Source organism: Mus pahari, chromosome 10 (genome assembly GCF_900095145.1).
Source record: "Mus pahari chromosome 10, PAHARI_EIJ_v1.1, whole genome shotgun sequence".
NCBI lineage: Eukaryota > Metazoa > Chordata > Mammalia > Rodentia > Muridae > Mus > Mus pahari.
Window position 1 is genome coordinate 99,406,314 of NC_034599.1, and position 18,380 is coordinate 99,424,693.

The 18,380-nt window shown below is 50.1% G+C and overlaps 1 protein-coding gene across 1 annotated transcript; it reads right to left on the reverse strand.

Annotated features, from left to right (window-relative positions):
* Positions 1–2,146: 2,146 nt before the first annotated feature.
* Positions 2,147–15,538, reverse strand: Alas1 (5'-aminolevulinate synthase 1). The gene is made up of 11 exons (XM_021206239.2): positions 15,369–15,538; positions 14,348–14,567; positions 11,317–11,550; positions 9,887–10,036; positions 9,364–9,586; positions 7,634–7,818; positions 6,759–6,938; positions 6,237–6,401; positions 4,489–4,757; positions 3,598–3,760; positions 2,147–2,428 (listed from the first exon to the last, which is right to left on the reverse strand). The coding sequence occupies exons 2-11, from the start codon at positions 14,544–14,546 to the stop codon at positions 2,268–2,270; spliced, it is 1,929 nt and encodes a 642-aa protein (XP_021061898.1). The 5' UTR covers positions 14,547–14,567; positions 15,369–15,538; the 3' UTR covers positions 2,147–2,267.
* Between the last annotated feature and the right edge of the window lie 2,842 nt (positions 15,539–18,380).

Sequence of the window (18,380 nt, forward strand, 5' to 3'; positions counted from 1 at the left end):
CTGGAACTCACTCTGTAGACCAGGCTGGCCTCGAGCTCAGAAATCCGCCTGCCTCTGCCTCCCAAGTGCTGGAATTGAAGGCATGTGCCACCACTGCCCAGCGAGAGTGTTGATTCTTGGAAAGAGCCGCCTGTGGGGAGGCTCACGGGACCCTCACCCAAGTATCCAGCCACCCCTCCCAACCTGTTATATGTAATTCTCCCTAATTGCATGTGGCCTGGGGGTATCTGAGAAGGGCTAAAGGAGAAGGTGAGGGGACTCCATCTTCACAGGCCTAGAGGACCGATCATTCTAGCTGGGTATCAACTTCCCAGTGTGCCTATGCTGTCACTCACACTCATGGCTGTAAACCCTCACCCACTGTTCTGTAAGGAAGCCTAATGACTTGTTTCCCTAGCTTGTCATGGAGACTATAGGATGAGAGGGTGGATGGGATGTTTATATATATTTCTAACAGAAGGAATTTTTTTTTAAATTTTATTTATTATATGTAAGTACACTGTAGCTGTCTTCAGACACTCCAGAAGAGGGCGTCAGATCTTGTTACGGATGGCTATAAGCCACCATGTGGTTGCTGGGATTTGAACTCCGGAAGAGCAGTCGGGTGCTCTTACCCACTGAGCCATCTCACCAGCCTTTTTTTTTTTTTTTTTTTTTTTGAGACAGAGTTTCTCTACATAGCCCTGGCTGTCCTGGAACTCACAGAGATCTGCCTGCCTCTACATCCAAGTGCTGGGATCAAATGCATGTATCACCACAGCATGAAAACTTGTCTTGAATCAAGAGTGGCTGTACTAAGACCCAGAGCAGGAAGGCTGAAGCAGAGTGAACACGCAAGGGTGGAATGACCAACGGGGCGAGTTTGCCAGGAGCCCCGTCTGCTGGCACCAGAAGTCCAGAATGCAGCACACTTACAAGACCCAAGAGGTTTCTATAGGAAACATGGTTATCGCTTTTTTCTCTTCTGAGACAGGCTTTGTATATACTAGGAAAGCACTTGGCCAACCAGGCTTCATCTGTAGCCTCCATCTGTGGTTTTGGAAGACCACTCAGACTGCTGTTGGGGTGGGGGCAAAGGCAGATGAGGGCAGTGGTGGCCTGGCCTGAAAGGCTTTGCTGCTGTTTATGTAAGAGAACACAGGGCTGACTCCCGATGAGAGGCTGGAGAGCCTGAGCTAGCAACGTGAGGACCAGGTGGCAGAATGGGGTTGGTGGGGCAGGGTGCTCTCTACACAGTGTGGACTGGGAGGCCTCAGGGAGTGTGAGGTGGAGGGAGCACTGAGTGAAGCAGGACCATAGACATTCACAGAAGCACCCAGCTCAGGAGGAACACTCCGGGGAGCAGTGACTGGCACAGCTTAGACTGGGATGGGAAAGCTGTAAAAAGCCCAAGGCCCACCACTCAGATGCCACCGAAGGGTCTAAGGAGAAGCAGCAGAGCCAGTGGCTGGGTTTGGCAAGACAGGCAAAATGTACCAAGCCAAAAGCAACCTCCCCAGGGAACAGGGTTGACAGGTTGATCGGCCAGGGCTGTGCAAAGGCAGGACCAAGATAGCTGCAGCTGTGAGAGGTCTGGCCTGGGTGGCAGCTTGGCTGGTGCTCAGATAGGTGACGCCTGCTGCAGGCCTGTGGGAGAAAGTCAGCAGAGGGGAAAAACTCATGACAAGACGAGAGGTGTTTTTAGATTGTATAAAAAGAGCAAGACCCAAATACAAGTGCAGAGGGTGGAAGAGATGCACCCCCTTTGCAGAGGCCATGACAAGGAGTCAGGAGCGAGCTGGCTGCTAACCTTGGTAAGCATAGATGGGCCCTCCTTTAGGCTTGACTTTCAGTGGGAAGTGTGAGGTTGAGGCAGCGGCTGAGGGAAAGCAGGAGAGAGCTGCAACAGGACCGTGGTGGGCACACGGACTGTCCCTTCTGGGTCTGAGGCAGAAGTGTGAAGGGAACCCTACAGCAGGTGGTATCACTGCTTGTCGTTTCTGCGGTGCCAGCTGGGTCTGCCAGGTCAGGTTTAAGCCCAGCAGAAGGCCTGGGAGGCATGACAATTTATATTGCCATACTACAGACCACAGATGAAAGTTAGCTCTTCATTCAGTGGTCAACAGCAGGAACATCTAACACACTACAATTTATTCTATAGTAAAATCAGGACTATGATTTTACTATAGATTAAGATTTAATATATAATTTATTTCACATATAAAGACAATTCTGGCTACTATGTGGGTATGGTAATGGCCTGGGGTTTGTGAATAACTGAGTCAGAGTCAGGCCTGGGCAGACACCATCTTGCTCATGCCTGAGAAATAGGCTTTCTCTCTTTCGCTCATCACTTCAAAGTGCAGGGGTCTCCTGCAGAAGTTGCACTCAGCTGATGAATGTGGCTTCAGTTCCAGCCCAACTCGCTTCCACGTGACCAGCAGCTTCTCTGTAGGGAGAGACAGTTTTGTTTTTTTACATCACAGGATCTTCTGCCCAAGAGAATCATAGTGCATGGCCTCACAAAAATCTGCACACGAATGTTCACCACCCATTCCTGAGACTTCGACAGTGGAGGTACCCCAAATGCCCATCCACTGACGCATGGAACAGAGCTAGCACTCAGGAGGGTGAGAGAGGGCATCGGTGAGCTCTGGGCCAGCTTAGGCTGCAGATGCAACCAGCCGGCCTTACAGACAAGGATGTAAGTAAAACAAACAGCAGCAACACATGTCACTCACGTGTCCCACTAAACGCCCAGAGAATGAGCAGCCAGGGGTCTGAGGGACTAGGTAGAAGGAGCTGAACACTAATGAGGGCACAGCAGAGGCGGTGGCTCCTCATCAGGGTGCATGTATCTAAACCCTGTAATCCTCTAGTTTAAGAGGTAAAATTTTATAGTATGTCAATTCATCTCAAGGGCACTGTTCCAAGAGTTGGGTCTCACTTCACAAACCAGCTTTGGTTAGCTGCTGCGTATCAATGTACTAACACGAATATCTGGGAGGCTGGGGGGTGGGCAGTCTGGGGGAGTGGACCCCGGTGGTGGAGTGTGCATGCAGTGTGCCAAGACAAGTTCAGCCTCAGCACCAAAACTGAACAGAAATACTCTGAGCATCTTGAACATAAAATCTGTCCTTGGAAGTTATACTGACATGGGAGGGCCCAGGAGGGCAAAGTTCCTCTGTGGCCATGATGACCTACAGGTAAAGTCACTCCAGGCTCTGCCTTTGGAATGGACATGGGTGGGGGAGAAGTACAGTTGCCAGAACAGATTACTTCAAGGACCACAGGTCGGGAGGGAAGAGCAGCTCGGGGAAGCGTGAACAGCCACAACTGTGCATGCAGGAGACAGGAGACAGGAGATGGGGGCAACACGTTTCCTGAGAACTTCCACATGAATCTTGCACACTTAAAGGGAGTTGCTGCTGTCTAATTTTAGAGTTTCATTGTGTGGCATCTGAGGGCACAGTTAGATACTTGGAACAAGAAGAAACCAATCTTGTCTCAATGCATTAGGGTAAATACCACCAAAAACTTTGCAGGAGCCTCATGTGGACTCCCTGGAGCGCAGTTACAGTGAGGTAGAGAGATTCCCCTGTCCCTGTGTGAACTCACCCAGGAAGAAGTTCATCATCTGTGGTGTGTGATGCGGGGTGGGGGCAATCCGCAGGAGCTCCTCCCCGCGAGGCACTGTTGGGTAATTGATGGCCTGGACGTAGATATTATGCCTGGTCATCAACTCATCACAGATCTCTGTGTTCTTCGCAGCATCGGCGACCTGTGACCCGTCAGAGCAGGGGCAGGGTGAGAACACGGCAGGTCGATCCAGCAGAGACAGTCAAAACAGTGGTCATGGACAAGGCTCGGGCTCCAGGCCAGGCTGTGGCAGAGTGTGCAAGCCTGGGGAGGGGAATGCTCCCTGATCACGTGTGATTTCAGGGAGCTGGCACGTGCATGGTGGGCTGCGATACTGGGATTGTCACATGGCTGTCCTCCAGACCTTACATGGTCAAGGAGGTGACTTATTTTTCTTCACACACCCTTGTTCCCAGGAGGTACTGCCCAGTTCTGGTTACACCAGCTACTTTCTTATATTAACTGTGACATCAACAGGGACATGGTATGTAGAGGGAAGGGCAACTGACTTTGAAATTTACTAAGTGGAAAGTCACACTTCAAAGCTGCCCACGCTTAGGCTTCTAGAGTTTTCTACACACATGTTCTTGTTTACTCTGCTAAGGTCCTAAGGTCAGTGCTCCAGGAAAAGGGGGTTCGGGGGGGGGGGTCTGTGCTTAAGCTCGCTGGGTTCAAAGACTTCATTCTTATTGTGAAGTCAGGCCAGGCAGCTGAAGACAGAGACATGGCAAAGGGCCACTGGCTGCAGGCTGAACACCAGCTCCAGCGCTGCAATCACCCTACCCAACCCCCGCAGGAAGGCAGAAACACAACGCTGTCCTGTGGAGCGTCATGTGTGTGGAGGAACGCCTCCTGTGGTCAGGCCATTACCCGCACAGGGATGATGTGACTGGGACAGTGGATGACTGGGAGGCCAGCGTCCATCAGCATCTGCCTCAGAAGCTTGACATTGCGCTGGTGCTGGCGGCGAAGGGCACGGCCCTCGCTGCTCTTCAGGATCCGCACAGACTCCAGGGCTCCAGCCAGCAGCATTGGTGGCAGGGAGGTGGTGAAGATGAAGCCCGCAGCATAGGAACGGACGGTGTCGATCAGCAAACTCGTGCTGGCAATGTATCCTCCAACACAGCCGAACGCTTTACCTGGGAGGAGAAGTCCTGTTAGGCTGACCCCACGTGAGCAGCACCGCACAGCCTACAGGAACTGACTTTCCGGCAGTCACCCGGCTAAGACATCAACTGCAATTCGGAGGCCTTACTCCTCAGCATCTCAAGCAGACGAGAGCCTCTTGACAGATAGCTTTTGCTGGATGAGTACAAACACTCAGAACCTGTTAGGGCTGACTTGGGGCCAGGACTGTTTCCCGTCCTGGACAAGGCCCTTGTGTAATCTGTATCTCAAGTTTCAGGATTAAGGACTCCAGAAGGGTTCTCAGGAGCCTTAACTTTGTCTTCTAGAGGGAACATTTTTTTGCTGAACCACAAGAGGATTAGGTAGGCTCAGACTCCTGGAGTGGAAAATTACTCTGCCCAGCACTCTCTGGCTCACTGCACAGACCTCCAGCAAGCCTACATCACAAACTGGAATTTGGCACTTGAATAGGGAGGCAGCTTTCCCTGGCATCTCTGGGTCTGTGAGAGGCAGAGCTCTCACTCCCTTGACTGGGCGGGAAGGTGCTGGGTTTTGCCTGCTGACCCTTGACTAAGTGTAGGTTTTAGCTTGGCATTCGGCTGACTGTTACACAGGCTTCTCACTGCCTTATAAACTTCTGGGTGTGTGTGTGTGTTATTTTTTAAAGAACCTTCAAATTTCTACAACCTCTTAACGATTCATTCCCACAGGCAAACAGGTCATTTACCTTCTTTACAGCAGTCCTGATGTAGATCTATTGCTATTTTCATCATATACATGGGGAAAACAGTCATGAGAAGGTCAGCTCATAAGCCAAGGCCACAGAACCAGTGTGCTGTGTGGCCAGGACTGAAGCCTGGCTTCAGGGTGCCAGCATGGTGAGAGGAGCAGGCTGGAGAGACAGAGCACTCCCTGTGCTGGGCACAGAACACAACAGTTCCCAATGCCCTGCAGAAGATCACTGGCGTCCTCCCTCCTTCTGAATCCAGCATTACAGTAAGAGTCAAGTATGGCCAGGCGTGGTGGCACACGCCTTTAATCCCAGCACTTGGGAAGCAGAGGCAGACAGATTTCTGAGTTCGAGGCCAGCCTGGTCTACAAAGTGAGTTCCAGGACAGCCAGGGCTACACAGAGAAACCCTGTCTCGAAAAACCAAAAAGAGTCAAGTATGGGTGGAATGACCTCAGATGACAAGAAATGTAATTTCTGTCATATTTAGCTGTGGGAGTCTGTGAGCCTCCATGTCCCCAGGGATTTGGCAAAGCTGGGCTTTGCCAAAACTTCACTCAAGATGGGAGAAACAAGGCCAGTCTGGGCTACAGGTTGAGATCCCATCTCAAGAAAACATAATTTACCACAAAACTGCCCAGGCTTTACAGGTTACTTCTCTGCTTCTGGTCCTGGTTCGAGTTAGAGCAGCCAGTGACTGGCCTTGGTATATACCCAAAGCTCAGCGTAAAAGGACAGAACTACAAAGCCTGTGTACATACCAAGCGTCCCAGAGATGATGTCCATTTTTGGCATGACTCCATCCCGATCACCGATCCCTCCACCTCGAGCTCCATATAGCCCCACTGCATGGACCTCATCCACAAACGTGATTGCCCCAAACTCATGGGCCACATCACACAGCTCTTCCAGTGGGCACACTGCTCCTGAGAAAAGCCAAGGAAAATGTCAGTAACAATGGTGAGCACCAACACGCCATACATTCTAAGGGGTCATTTTCAGTACCAGAGAGGAAATCAACTTCCCCCATGAGGTTATATAATCTAGCAACAGCCAGCACAGAAATCCCAGTTACCCATCCATATAACATCTCTCAATTACAAGGTCCCAGTGCAGAAAAAATGCCAAACCAAAAGGAAACACATTACTTGTGTTTGTTTCTGGCGTTGAGTACGGGGCCGTAGACACTGTCAACCAGCTATGTCCCCAGGGCCACACACTTTTAAACAGCTCAAACCCAGCTCTGCACCCCAGGCTTCAGGTTGCCCTCAGCACACACTCACCATCCATTGAATGGACAGTTTCAAACGCTACTATCTTGGGGACCGAGGGGTCAGATCTCTGCAGCAGTTCTCTGAGATGGTTGACATCATTGTGGCGGAAGATATACTTTGGCACTCGACTGTTGCGAATCCCTTGGATCATGGAGGCATGGTTCCCGGAATCAGAGTAAATTTCACAGCCTGACATGAGAGAAGTGCTACTTAGTGGCAGAGGCATCAAGACAATTGAGGTCCTGGACCATGCGCTGATACTACCTCAGAAACACACAGTAACTAGCGCAGGTTTCTGCTCTGGGAGGATACAAAGGCAGAGGCACCGTGGCTGCTGTAAGACTCTCAGTGGCAAAGCACGAGATTCCCAGGCGCTGAGGCCCTGGGTTCCGTCTCAGCATCATGAAACACAAAACATGGAGAAACCATGGAGAACTCACTGTCATTAAAGCCACAAGGTCATATGCCTGACAGCCCAACATTCTGAGGCAGGAGGATCAAGAGTTTGAGGCCAGCCTGGGTTATACCATGAGACTCTCCAAAAACAAAAATGGCCTTTAAGCATGGATAATAGTGGTAAATACGGGTAGCTCACTTCAAAAGCTATGAAGACATACATGTCTAAATGCAATGAAGCACTCTGCTAGAGGAATCTCTTAGAATACAAAGCACTCCTGAGTCAGGAGCTTCAGAACAGGGCCTCCCCATGTCTCAGTCACCATGGACCACAACCTGCTGGAACTCACAACACAGTCAGCGCCTTCTGCTCAAGACAATGCTCTGACACAGGGCCGTCGGGCTGAACTGGAGTGGGCCTTCTTTGTAGACACCATCCTTGTCATTATGCAGAAACCTCAACTGTGCTAGGTCCAGACAACACTTACCTGGCATCATCTTAGCCAGGGTGAAGAGGGTGGAGTCGTTGGCCACAAAGCAGGAAGAGAACAAGAGCGCCGCATCTTTGCCGTGGAGGTCGGCCAGCGCCTGCTCCAGTTCTACATGGAACTTGCTCGTTCCAGAAATATTCCTAGTTCCACCCGCTCCAGCACCATGCTGTTTCACAGTCTCTCTGTTAAAAACAATTAAAACACTAATATTCCAGGGGTCACATCTTCAGGACTCATTTAAACCCCAGAAGGCCTTAATTTTAAAACCCCAGCACTGGGCCAGAGTGAGTGTCAAAAAACGAAGATGGAAAGGCCATGGAAGAAAAACCTAATGCCGACCTCAGGGCACACACACCCCACCTCATACTTACAAGAACATAACACATAGAGATACACAACACACACACACACACACACACACACTCATACATACACACACACACACACACACACACACACACACTTTTGGGCTGACAGAGTACTTGCTTAGTATACACAATGCTCTGAGTTCAGTTCAATCCCTAGTACTACATACACAGGAGTATGTACCTGTAATCCTAGCACAAAAAAACAAAAACCAAACACACACACACACAACCTATGACCATGTTTCAAGCAAACAAGACAACTCATGGTTCTATTTTTTTTTTTTTTTTTTTTTTTTTTAGTTTTTGAAACAGGGTCTCACTATGTAGCCCTGGCGACACAGGTATTCACTATGTAGACCAGGCTGGCCTTGAACTCACAGGGATCCTCCTGCCTCTGTCCCCTCGGTGCCGGAATTAAGGCATGCACCACTATGTCCAGCTTTTTTTGTTTGTTTGTTTTTTGTTTTGTTATTTTGAGACAGGATTTCTCTGTATAGCCCTGGTTGTCCTAGAACTCACTTTGTAGACCAGGCTGGCCTCAAACTCAGAAATCCGCCTGCCTCTGCCTCCCAAGTGCTGGGATTAAAGGCGTGCACCACCCCGCCTGGCTTCAGCTTATTTTTTATTTTATTTAAAAACATATTTTTGAGCCGGGTGGTGGTGGCGCATGCCTTTAATCCCAGCACTTGAGAGGCAGAGGCAGGTGGATTTCTGAGTTTGAGGCCAGTCTGGTCTACAGAGTTCCATTATGAACATTATGTTGATTGTATCTAGTATCTCTCACATTTATGCTTTTTACCATGTCCTACTGCACTACCTCTATCCACTATTCACACGTTAGAGTGTCTCTAAAAGAGTAGAGATGTTTTACAGGTAGCTGAGCTACATGGCCAGCCCCAAAGTGTTCATGTGCATGTGTGCATGCATGTGTGTGCGTGCGTGTGCGTGCGTGCATACGCATGTGCATGTTGTGTATCCCTATGTGTTATATATTTGTGAGTGTGGGGTGTGGTGGGTGTGTGCTTGGAGGACCAAGGTCAGCATTAGGTTTTTCCTTCACAGCCTTTTCATCTTTGTTTTTTGAGACACCCTCTGTCCCAGATATCATCTGTAGAGATTTTCCTAGGCTAAGAGTACCCTGCCAGTGAGATAGTTTAGCAGGTAAAGGAGCTTTGCTGTAAAGCCTGGCAACCTGAGTTCAGTCCCAGAATTCCTGTAAAGGCTCTACAAAGAATAATAGTGCATCACTGTGGTGCACTTTCAGTGACTAAATGTTCTCCCATAAAAGGTTTAGCTGTATAAACCACCTACACCTTGCCAAATAACACCTGTGGTATGTGAAAACTGATAGCTACTTACATGACAGCCCCACACACCCGTGGGTGTCGACTCATGCCTAGGTAGTCATTACTGCACCAGACTGACACCTGCTTTTTGGTTACGAGGGAGTCTGTGTAGTCGTCCGCCATTGGGAAGATTTGTGCTCTCCGGTTCACAGTTTTAAAAACTCGGTAGGTATGGTCATTTTTTTTCTCATCAATTTTCTTCTCAAAGAAATGATCATATTGAAAAGTGGAAACCGCTAAAGTGGGAACAAACAAAAGAGAGTTCGTTTTTGTTATTTTTTTAAGGACAGATCTGGGTTCAAATCTCAGTTTGGTCATTTAAGGGCACTGTGTCCAGGACTAGAATGACAGCCGGCAGGCGTCTGGCACACTGCTCTGTGCACAGACAATGGGTACTGGAGACTGAGGCCAGTGCCTAGCAGTGCACGCTGCCGCTAAGGCCACTGTAGTCAAGCAAGGGAGGGCCATGGGTTCCACTCTTCCTCACTACACAACCTGACACACAAACACACAACCTCACAAACAACCAGACTCACACTTTGGCAAGTTATCCTGAAGAAGATGAGACACCCTCTCTGGCCTCTGCTTTCGCATGATGTCCTGGAAGTTCTGCAGCAGCCGGGTTGGATCCTCTCCACCCGTTTTCACATTAACCAGGCTGGGAGGCACTGGGCTTTGAGCAGCTTCTGTAACAAAGTAACAGGAGGTACTGAGGACAGACTGACACCTTCTAGGCATACTGTTAAAAACAGCTTAGTGGCGAAGAGCACCGGCTACTCTTTTGGAGGACCTGGGTTCAAGTTCTGGCATCTATATGGTGGATCACAGCTGTCTGTAACTACACCTCCATAAGATCGGACGTCCCTTTCTGGCCTCCTTGAGACCAGGCATACACTGGTGCACAGATATACACAAAGGCAAAACATCCACATACATTAAAATCATTTTTTTCAAACATAGCTTATTATCCAGGTGTCTTGGTGCGTGGCTTTATCGCTAGCATTTGGGAATCGGGGTCAGGCCGATCTCTGTAAATCTGAGGCCAGAGTGTGCTACATAGTGAGACCCTGTCTCAAAACAAAACCAGCACATAGCTCACTGCCTATGTCCTGAAAAGAGCCAATCGAGCTGTGCTGGAGTGTATGGAATGGCTCGTCTTCAGCTTGCATCTTACATAGGCTTTCGGTACTTGGCTTCTCTTTGGTTTTTTGAGATGGGATGGCCTGGAGCTCGAGCCCCTCTGCCTCGGTGTGTCTAGTGCACCACCTGGCTTTAGAACAACTCTGTTTTCACTGCTACCAACCAGTTCCAATGGACATGACTACAGCCTAAGACCTCCTGCTCCCCTCCTGCATCCCTCTTTAATAGAAAGCAATGCCTACTGAGGCAGCATCTTTTTTCCCCCATGGGGTCTCTCTATGCAGCTCTGGCTGTCCTGGCCCAGTCTACGTAGACTGACAAAGCACACGGATCCTCTTGCTTCTGCCTCCCAGGTACTGGACTTAAAGGTGTGTGCTGCTGTTGTCAGCACGCTGAGGCTTTTAGGGGCTGCTGGGAGCTCAGATGGGGTTAAGGTCGTCCCTCCATGACCATCAGCAGGACACATAGCTTGGGAAGCCTAGGCTAGCACTTACTGCGGTGTTCCACCTTCTACTCTGACAAAGGGTAAGAAGGACCAAAGAGACAAACCATTGTTGCTATCTACTCAAGACTATAGGTTATTTCCAGAGAGTAGCATGACTTTGGGAAGCTCGCTGCCTCCTACACCCTCACCAGAAAGCAAGTTCCACATTTTTGCAATACAGTTCGGGCTGCCTAGCTTGCGGACCTTCCTTCCTTCATGGTACAAAAGAGGAAGGTGTTCACATTATTGCTACACGGCCTAGTAGTAGCTCGCATGTAAACCAGAGGGTCCCAGGAGCACCAAGGACCGCCTCACTCTTCCCACTGGAGACATTTCTGTTACCTTTCCTCACAGCATGCATTTCCTGCACATCCTCCTGGAGCTCCAGACTGGCCTTGCGGAAGACGCTGCTGCCAGTCTGGCTCAGTTGGGCCGCCAGGAAAGGGCACTTGCTCCCAGAGCCCTGGCTTGCAGTGGAGGACGGGTGTCCAGACGGGAGCTGTGTGCCGTCTGGAGTCGGTGCCATCTGGGACTCGTCAGGAGCCTGCTGCACCGAGGCTTTGGCAGTTTTCTCTTCTGAGGAAGGAAATGGAAAGAATGAGGCCCCAGCCCTGCTCATGGAGTGCATGAGCAAGTCGCTAAGTCTTTCCCTTATCGCCTCAAACTTCATACTCGCTCTAGTCTATAATCTACGCCCAGGTTTACCTTTGTTAAACTGCTAACATCTGTTCTCACCTGCCTCACCTGACAGTGGCTTTTTGAAGGGTTGACTGGCCCATCCAGGTTACCTCAGACCAACAGGACTTCTCCAAAAACTCTATTTTATATTTCCAGTTCACTCAATGTTCTTTTTTAAAAAAGATTTATTTATCTTATTTATATGAGTACACTGTAAATGTCTCAGGCACACACCAGAAGAGGGCATCAGATACCATTACAGATGGTTGTGAGCCACCATGTGGTTGCTGGGAATTGAACTTAGGACCTTCGAAGAGCAGTCAGTGCTCTTAACCACTGAGCCAACTCTCCAGCCTCACCCAATGTTCTCCCTTCATCTGTTTAAGGCAGGGTCTTGCTATGATGCTTGACTCGGCAATCCTCCTGCCTCAGCCTCCTAAGTGCTGGGATTATGTGTGCATTTCTTCCCAAAAGCTCTTCAGTGGATCACTCTCAGTAATTCCATCCCATGGGCACTCAGCACACTTCAGGAGGGTATGCGCTCTGAGGCAACTGGGGGTAGTCACACAGGTGTTGCCTCTTCATAGTTTCTGAACAGAGTCCTAATTAAGCTCAACCAGTTCTAAAAATACTTCTATGACTGGAGAGACAGCTTGGCAGTTAAGAGCACCGACTGATTTCCAGAGGTCGTGAGTTCAATTCCCTGAAATCACATGGTGGCTCACAACCATCTGTAATGGGATCTGATGCCCTCTTCTGGTGTGTCTGAAGACAGCTACAGTGTACTCATATAAATAAAATAAAATAAAATAAAATACCTTTGGAAAAAACTTCTTAAGGAAGAAAGAAAGAAAGAAAGAAAGAAAGAAAGAAAGAAAGAAAGAAAGAAAGGGAGAGAGAAAGGAAGAGAGAGAGAGAGAGAGAGAGAGAGAGAGAGAGAGAGAGAGAAAGAGAAAGAAGGAAAGGAAGAAAGAGAGAAAGATCTGGCTATCCCTTACGTCTTCTGACAGTCCTCAAACTATTAGGACTATTAAAAGAGCCAGGCACATTCCATTCACACACGGCTCACCTACTTTCTCACCTAAGTTCATCAAAGGAAGCTGCTGACCTAGCACAGCAGGCTGGCTCTGTGCTCTAAGTTACAGTCACTCCTCGAGCCCTTGAGCAATGCGCTCACCTTCCTTCTAGAAAAGTCTTCCTTCATCATTTTGGAATACTCCCATGAGTCACTGGCCGCTCTTCCTACAACTTGGTGTCTCAATACAGTTTTCCATAACACTTTCTATAAAGGGAAGTCAAGAGATAGTATTCTGAAATTAACTGAATTTTACAAGGAATGCAGGTCTGTTCTGGAGAGTCTAGACAATGGAAGGGAAAAGGAGTATCCTACCTCAAAATATGGTCACGACGGACATTCTGAGAAAAGACAGCTAACCCTGACAGGAAAGCCTTCGAAGGACTGAGTCGTGCCCACCTGAAGAATAAATACTCCTGTGCTAGAAGCCCACCCTGAGAGAATCCTGGAAGGTGAGAGGCTCATGGAGGAAGTAGACTCTGAGGAGAAGCCGCCATCTGTATGAGGCAGGTCCACGCCCTGACAAACACTAACAAACACCATGCCTCACTTACATAAGGCAACGGGCGCAGTGGCACAGTGGTGACTGCCAGGCACTGGGGGAAGGAGTATGGGAGTTAATGTTTAATGGCCGTTTTTAGTTTGGGAAGATGAAGAAAGTTCTGGAATTAGATGGCAGGACATGAGTGTATACAATACTGCTGAATCACACACTGCAGTGATTAAAATGGGCACTGTAATTAAGGTGGTGCATGCTTATAATTCTAGCACTTAAAAGGCTGAGGCAGGAGGATGCCATAAATTGGAGGGCAATCTGGGCTATATATTATGAGTCTCTGGTGGAAAAAAATCCCTAAACTAAAATGGTAATATCATATACATTTTGTGTGTGTATATATATATATATATATATATATACATATATATATATATATAGTTTGTTATTTTGCTTTTGCTTAAAGGGGGAAACACAACAACAGGGGCTGGAGAGACGGTGCAGAGGTTAGCACTTGTTGCTCTTCCAGAGGACTCGGTTTCAATATCCAGCACTAAGATGGCGGCTCACAATCATCTGTAACCCCAGTTCCAGAGGGTCTGACTTCCTCTTCTGGCCCCCCTGGGGCACCAGGCATCTAGTGCAGCTAAACACTCATACACACAAAATAAAACGAATAGATCTTTAAAAAAAAGAACGGAACTGGCAGTGGCAGCTCAGGCCTGTAACATTAGCACTCGGGGTCATGACTTTATGGTCAACCAAGACTACACAGTGAGTTCCGGGCTTGCCCACGATACAGAGTGAGACCCTGCCTCGAGCTACTAGACAGATTTTTTAAATTACTACTTTACAAGCCAGAGGTCAAATCTTTATTGAGGAAAAGGGTTGAGAGTGACTACGAGAAAATGCTAGGGCCCAGCAGACCTGGCACACAACCCAGAACCCTGAGCGGTTTCCTTTTAAAGCCAGGAACACCCGAAGCCCCTAACTCAGGAGTCAGAGGGACAGCTATGCAAGATGACCCCCGCTCCCCATACACAAAGGCCGATCCCGACGGAGTAAGGCTCCCTCAGAGTGGCCCTCACCACCAAGGATGTGTTCCTTCCCTGCCAACTACTTACTCTCATTGGCTGGAGGGGTCTCTTTGACCTGCTGGCAGTGAACAGCTGACGTGGACAGGGTGCGAGGAGCTGGCTTGGCCCCAAATTCCATCATCTTGGGGCAGTTTTGAGCATAGAACAACAGAGACTTTCCTGCCTTCTGCAGAAAGGCCTGAGGGACTCGGGATAAGAATGGGCATCGGCGAACGACAGTCTCCATGTCTGCCAAGTGTCCTGGATCCTGTAGAAGAGTCAGTGATGAGTGACGTCAAGAGAGGCCCAGACACACATCCCACTCAAAGCAGAAGCAAACCAAACTAAGGACAGCACCAACATGGGGCTCAATAAAGGCATGGGAGCCACACGACTCAGTCATCACCTTCTTCATTCTCTACCTCTACAGAAACCCTCCCACCCCCTAAGCAAGTTTACCAGAGTAAGTAGGGACGACTAATATTTAAGAGTGTAGAAGAGATGAAGATCAAGGCAGAACTGGTGTAGGAGGCCAGAGGCTTCTCCAAGGGTGAACACTGTAGGTTAAGACATCTTAGCACACACCCAGGAGCAACAGTGAGGCCAGGGGAGAAGTGTCTGTCACCTATCCTGGTAGGGAGAACTCCCGGGGATCCTAGCAATCCGAGGAAGGGGGTAGAATCTAGACCAGCCCTGAGTCCCTGAGACAAGGTCATGGCCCTACAGCTGGAACCGGGAAAACGGAGACAGAAAGAAGGGTAGGGTCAGGGTTGACTCGGTCAGGGGCAGGGCTAGACAACGCAGAGAGTCGGACGGGTGAAAGGGGGTCAGCAGTGAGTCAGAGACTCCCTGGGGTCGGAATGGAAAGGGTAGGAAAGAAGTTCTGAAGCCGCCTGTCAATCGCCGAATGTCAGAAGGGGACGTAATGGGGCGTCTGAGGCAGCCCCAGAGGTAAAGAGCAGGGGGGGGGATGGAGGCTGAGCCAAGGTGGTGGCCGGAGGGGGATGGGGCATGTGGCCGCGGTGGCGGGGCGCGCCGGGTTCCCGCGACCACCGGGCGCGTCCCTCACCTGCGCGGGCTCTCGACGAGGCGGCGGTAGGCACTCGAGCGGAGGAAGCTAAACCGATCAGTGCCCTTGTTCACGAGCAGCCTAAGGCCGCGATCGCTGGCGGCCCTAAATATAGAGCCGGAGCGACCGCCGCGCATGCGCCGTGGGTGCGGCCTACCGCGCGCACGCGCGCGCCGGAGCCGGCCCGGCAGGGTGCCAGGTCCCTCTCTGTATGGGCTCCTCTCCAACTCCTGGGACTGTGTCTCAGGCCTACGCTGCCTGAGCCAGGCGTGCAGGGCGGTGGACGGGCAAGTCCCTTTTGGATCCCTTCCCTTCGTCCCTCGGTCACCTTCCACAAACAGCCGTATGCGTCAGACTTCTGCGCCCCCGCTGTAGGTCGTAAACCAACCCCACCCGGGGAAGGAAACCTACAGGCTATTGGGCATATAGGAAGGGGTTTCGGGCCAGGGTCTTAAGATCCGATCAACGAGGGGCTTGCCTGGTTTTGTTTGCTTCGATGACAGGCCTTCTTTGCTGCATGGATGGCCCAAGAATAGAATGGCCCTGGCGAAGATGCGCTAAGGGGCTGCGCGACACGGGATTCATGAAGCAGCCACAGAAGGGAGCCCAGTGGTGGCACGTTCTTGTCCGAATTGAAGAAAAGAGGGATAGGAGGAACTGGTAGATGGAGCTCATAGCTCCACAGTTCTAGTCACAACGATGGTGAGGGTGTCGTGGCAGTGCAGGGCCTGACACAGGATTGAACAGCTATAAGTTATTGCTCTGGTTTTTATTTTGAGACAAGGTCTCATGTAGTCAAGCCATCTCGACCTCAAAGTTGCTATGTAGCCAACCTTAGAGTCATCCTCTCTACCTCCCCAGTCCTGGGATTGCAGGTAGGAGCCTCCACGCCTAGAGGATACAACACTGAGTATTGAATCCAGGGTCTTCTGCGTGCTTGGCAAAGACTCCCCTAATTGAGCTGCGTCCTTGACCCTGTTTTTTGTTGTTTTTGTTGGGTCAGGGTCTTGCTTTTGTGGGCCAGGATGGCCTCCAACTTTGCCAGATTCCCTTTCTTCTGTCTGGGATTATAACATGCGCCACAACACTTCATTAGCTCTTGGTTTGGTTTGGTTTTTATATGGAGCATTGTCCAAAGTCCTTGCTGGTTATGACGCACAAACTGAAAAGGGTGTGGATCGAGGCTGAGCTCTCTGTCCCGCGTCAATCCAAAAGAGGGGAGGAGAAGGACCCCTGACCCAAATCATCGTGGCCAGATTTATGAAAGCAAGCGAGCAATTAAAGCAAGCTTTTCTTATTCCTGTACCCAGGCCGCCTTCCCCTAAGGCAGGGTTTGAGAGGTCGGCCCTGGACACGAGGAAGACCAGATGTTTATAGCTTGGGGGGTAGGGTGTTTCCAAATGGGGAATTTGGTGGGTGAAATAGGTGGGATTGGAGGGACAGAACATAAGCGTACAGGTTAGTCATAAGGATCTCCTGAAACACAGACATGATTGCGAGGTGGCCAGAAGGTAGTCATGACAACAGATAGACATAACCACCTTTTGAAACAAAGGTAGGGTTGCCCGACTGTTATAACTTTTTGAAACAAAGACCTGGTTGCCGTTTCCTGGAACAGGCAGCACAAAACCACTTGTAGGTAAGGTTATAGGTGGGGGCATAGCCCAATCCTTGAGGAACAGAGGTCTAATCATGAACAGGAGCGAGCCTAGCTTGTCTTTACGGTGGCTTTTAAGTGGAGGCAGGCTGGTTCCTCACCTGGAGTGCAGAGCTGAGTCCTGCCTCCTTTAAACTCCGAGACCTCACCTGAGGGGTAGGGCTTAGCAGTCTCTCAGGCATGCTAACCTGACCTCCTCGTTCCACACCCTTCTCGGCTTGCCCCAGACTGGGTTAGGCTGGACCTGTGCCAGGCCAAGAGCCGCCCGCCTGCAATCGGGGAAAGAACCATTCTGGTTGTGCCATTCCCAGCTGGGCATCAAGAAGAAGAAGAACAAAGTCCAGAATGATAAAGATGGAGGCATGCCCAGTTACTTCCTGATCTCCCTCCCGATCGCCACTTAACTCTAAGACTGGTGTGGTGCGTCTGGGACTTTGGAGGAAGCCCGTGAGTCCAAAGTGGCACCGTGGGCATACCAAGATAAGGGCTCTGCCTACCATCTTGCCATCAGTCGGAGGGAAGGGAGAGAAGGCCTGCACTTGGACCAGAAGTCAGTCAGACCTGATGCTGAGCGATTTGCATTTGCTCTGGGCCTCACTTTCCTTATCTGGGCAATGGGATCATAATGCCTGCTGCCTGGCTCTCTTTGGAAGCTGTTTCAGTGATGAGTAGCAGAGCGGACAAGAGTTCTAAATTCAGCTCTAAATCTCAAAAGGCTTGGTTTTCCTCCTTAGCAAAGTTCTCCCGTCTGTGTTGTCATTGGTGGGAGTGTGAGGGTGAAGTTGTGACTGTAGAGGCTTATTGTTTAAACTGGGTATCCAGCTCTCTGGATGTTTCCTGTTTAATGTGTGTGTGGGAGGGTAGGGGGCTCGGAGGCCCACCCTCCGGGAAAGTGAAGTAGGATGTTGTAAACAATCCCACGTAGAGGATCTATTATGTCAACCGGAAGGAGAGAGGTTCCAGCCACCAGGAAGGCTCCCTGAAGAGAAGCAGGCGCTGGCTGGAAGGGTGGGTCCACATGGTGCTGGAGACTGCTGGGTGAAGTCAGGAGTGGAGAGTCCCAGGCCTGTGGGAGGGGAGCATGGCGTGTGAGTCAGTCTACAGAGCTTGGCCACATGTATACAACAGCCAAGAGCTGGGGCCAGAGGTTAAACCAGAGAGGCCTTAAATGACCCGCAGAGTGAGAACCCAAAGAGCCGCTACCAAGGCTCTCCTCAGAACGTAGGTCTCTAGCTTCTAAATGCACCTCCATGGTTTTGAACCAGGGATCTGTATCTTAAACAGGCCACCCTTCTGGCGCTCTGGGTGTTGGGTCTCTTAGGGCCAAGTGTTGGATATGCCACTCCAGTGGTTCA

Bases quoted from the DNA above. Each gene is read 5' to 3' on its own strand.
- Alas1 (XM_021206239.2), bottom strand. From the start codon at position 14,546: ATGGAGACTGTCGTTCGCCGATGCCCATTCTTATCCCGAGTCCCTCAG. The intron at 11,551-14,347 runs GTAAGTAGTTGG...TTCCTTCCTCAG, and splicing joins GACCCCTCCAGCCAATGAGA to AAGAGAAAACTGCCAAAGCC. The intron at 2,429-3,597 runs GTGAGTTCACAC...CTCTCCCTACAG, and splicing joins GATGATGAACTTCTTCCTGG to AGAAGCTGCTGGTCACGTGG.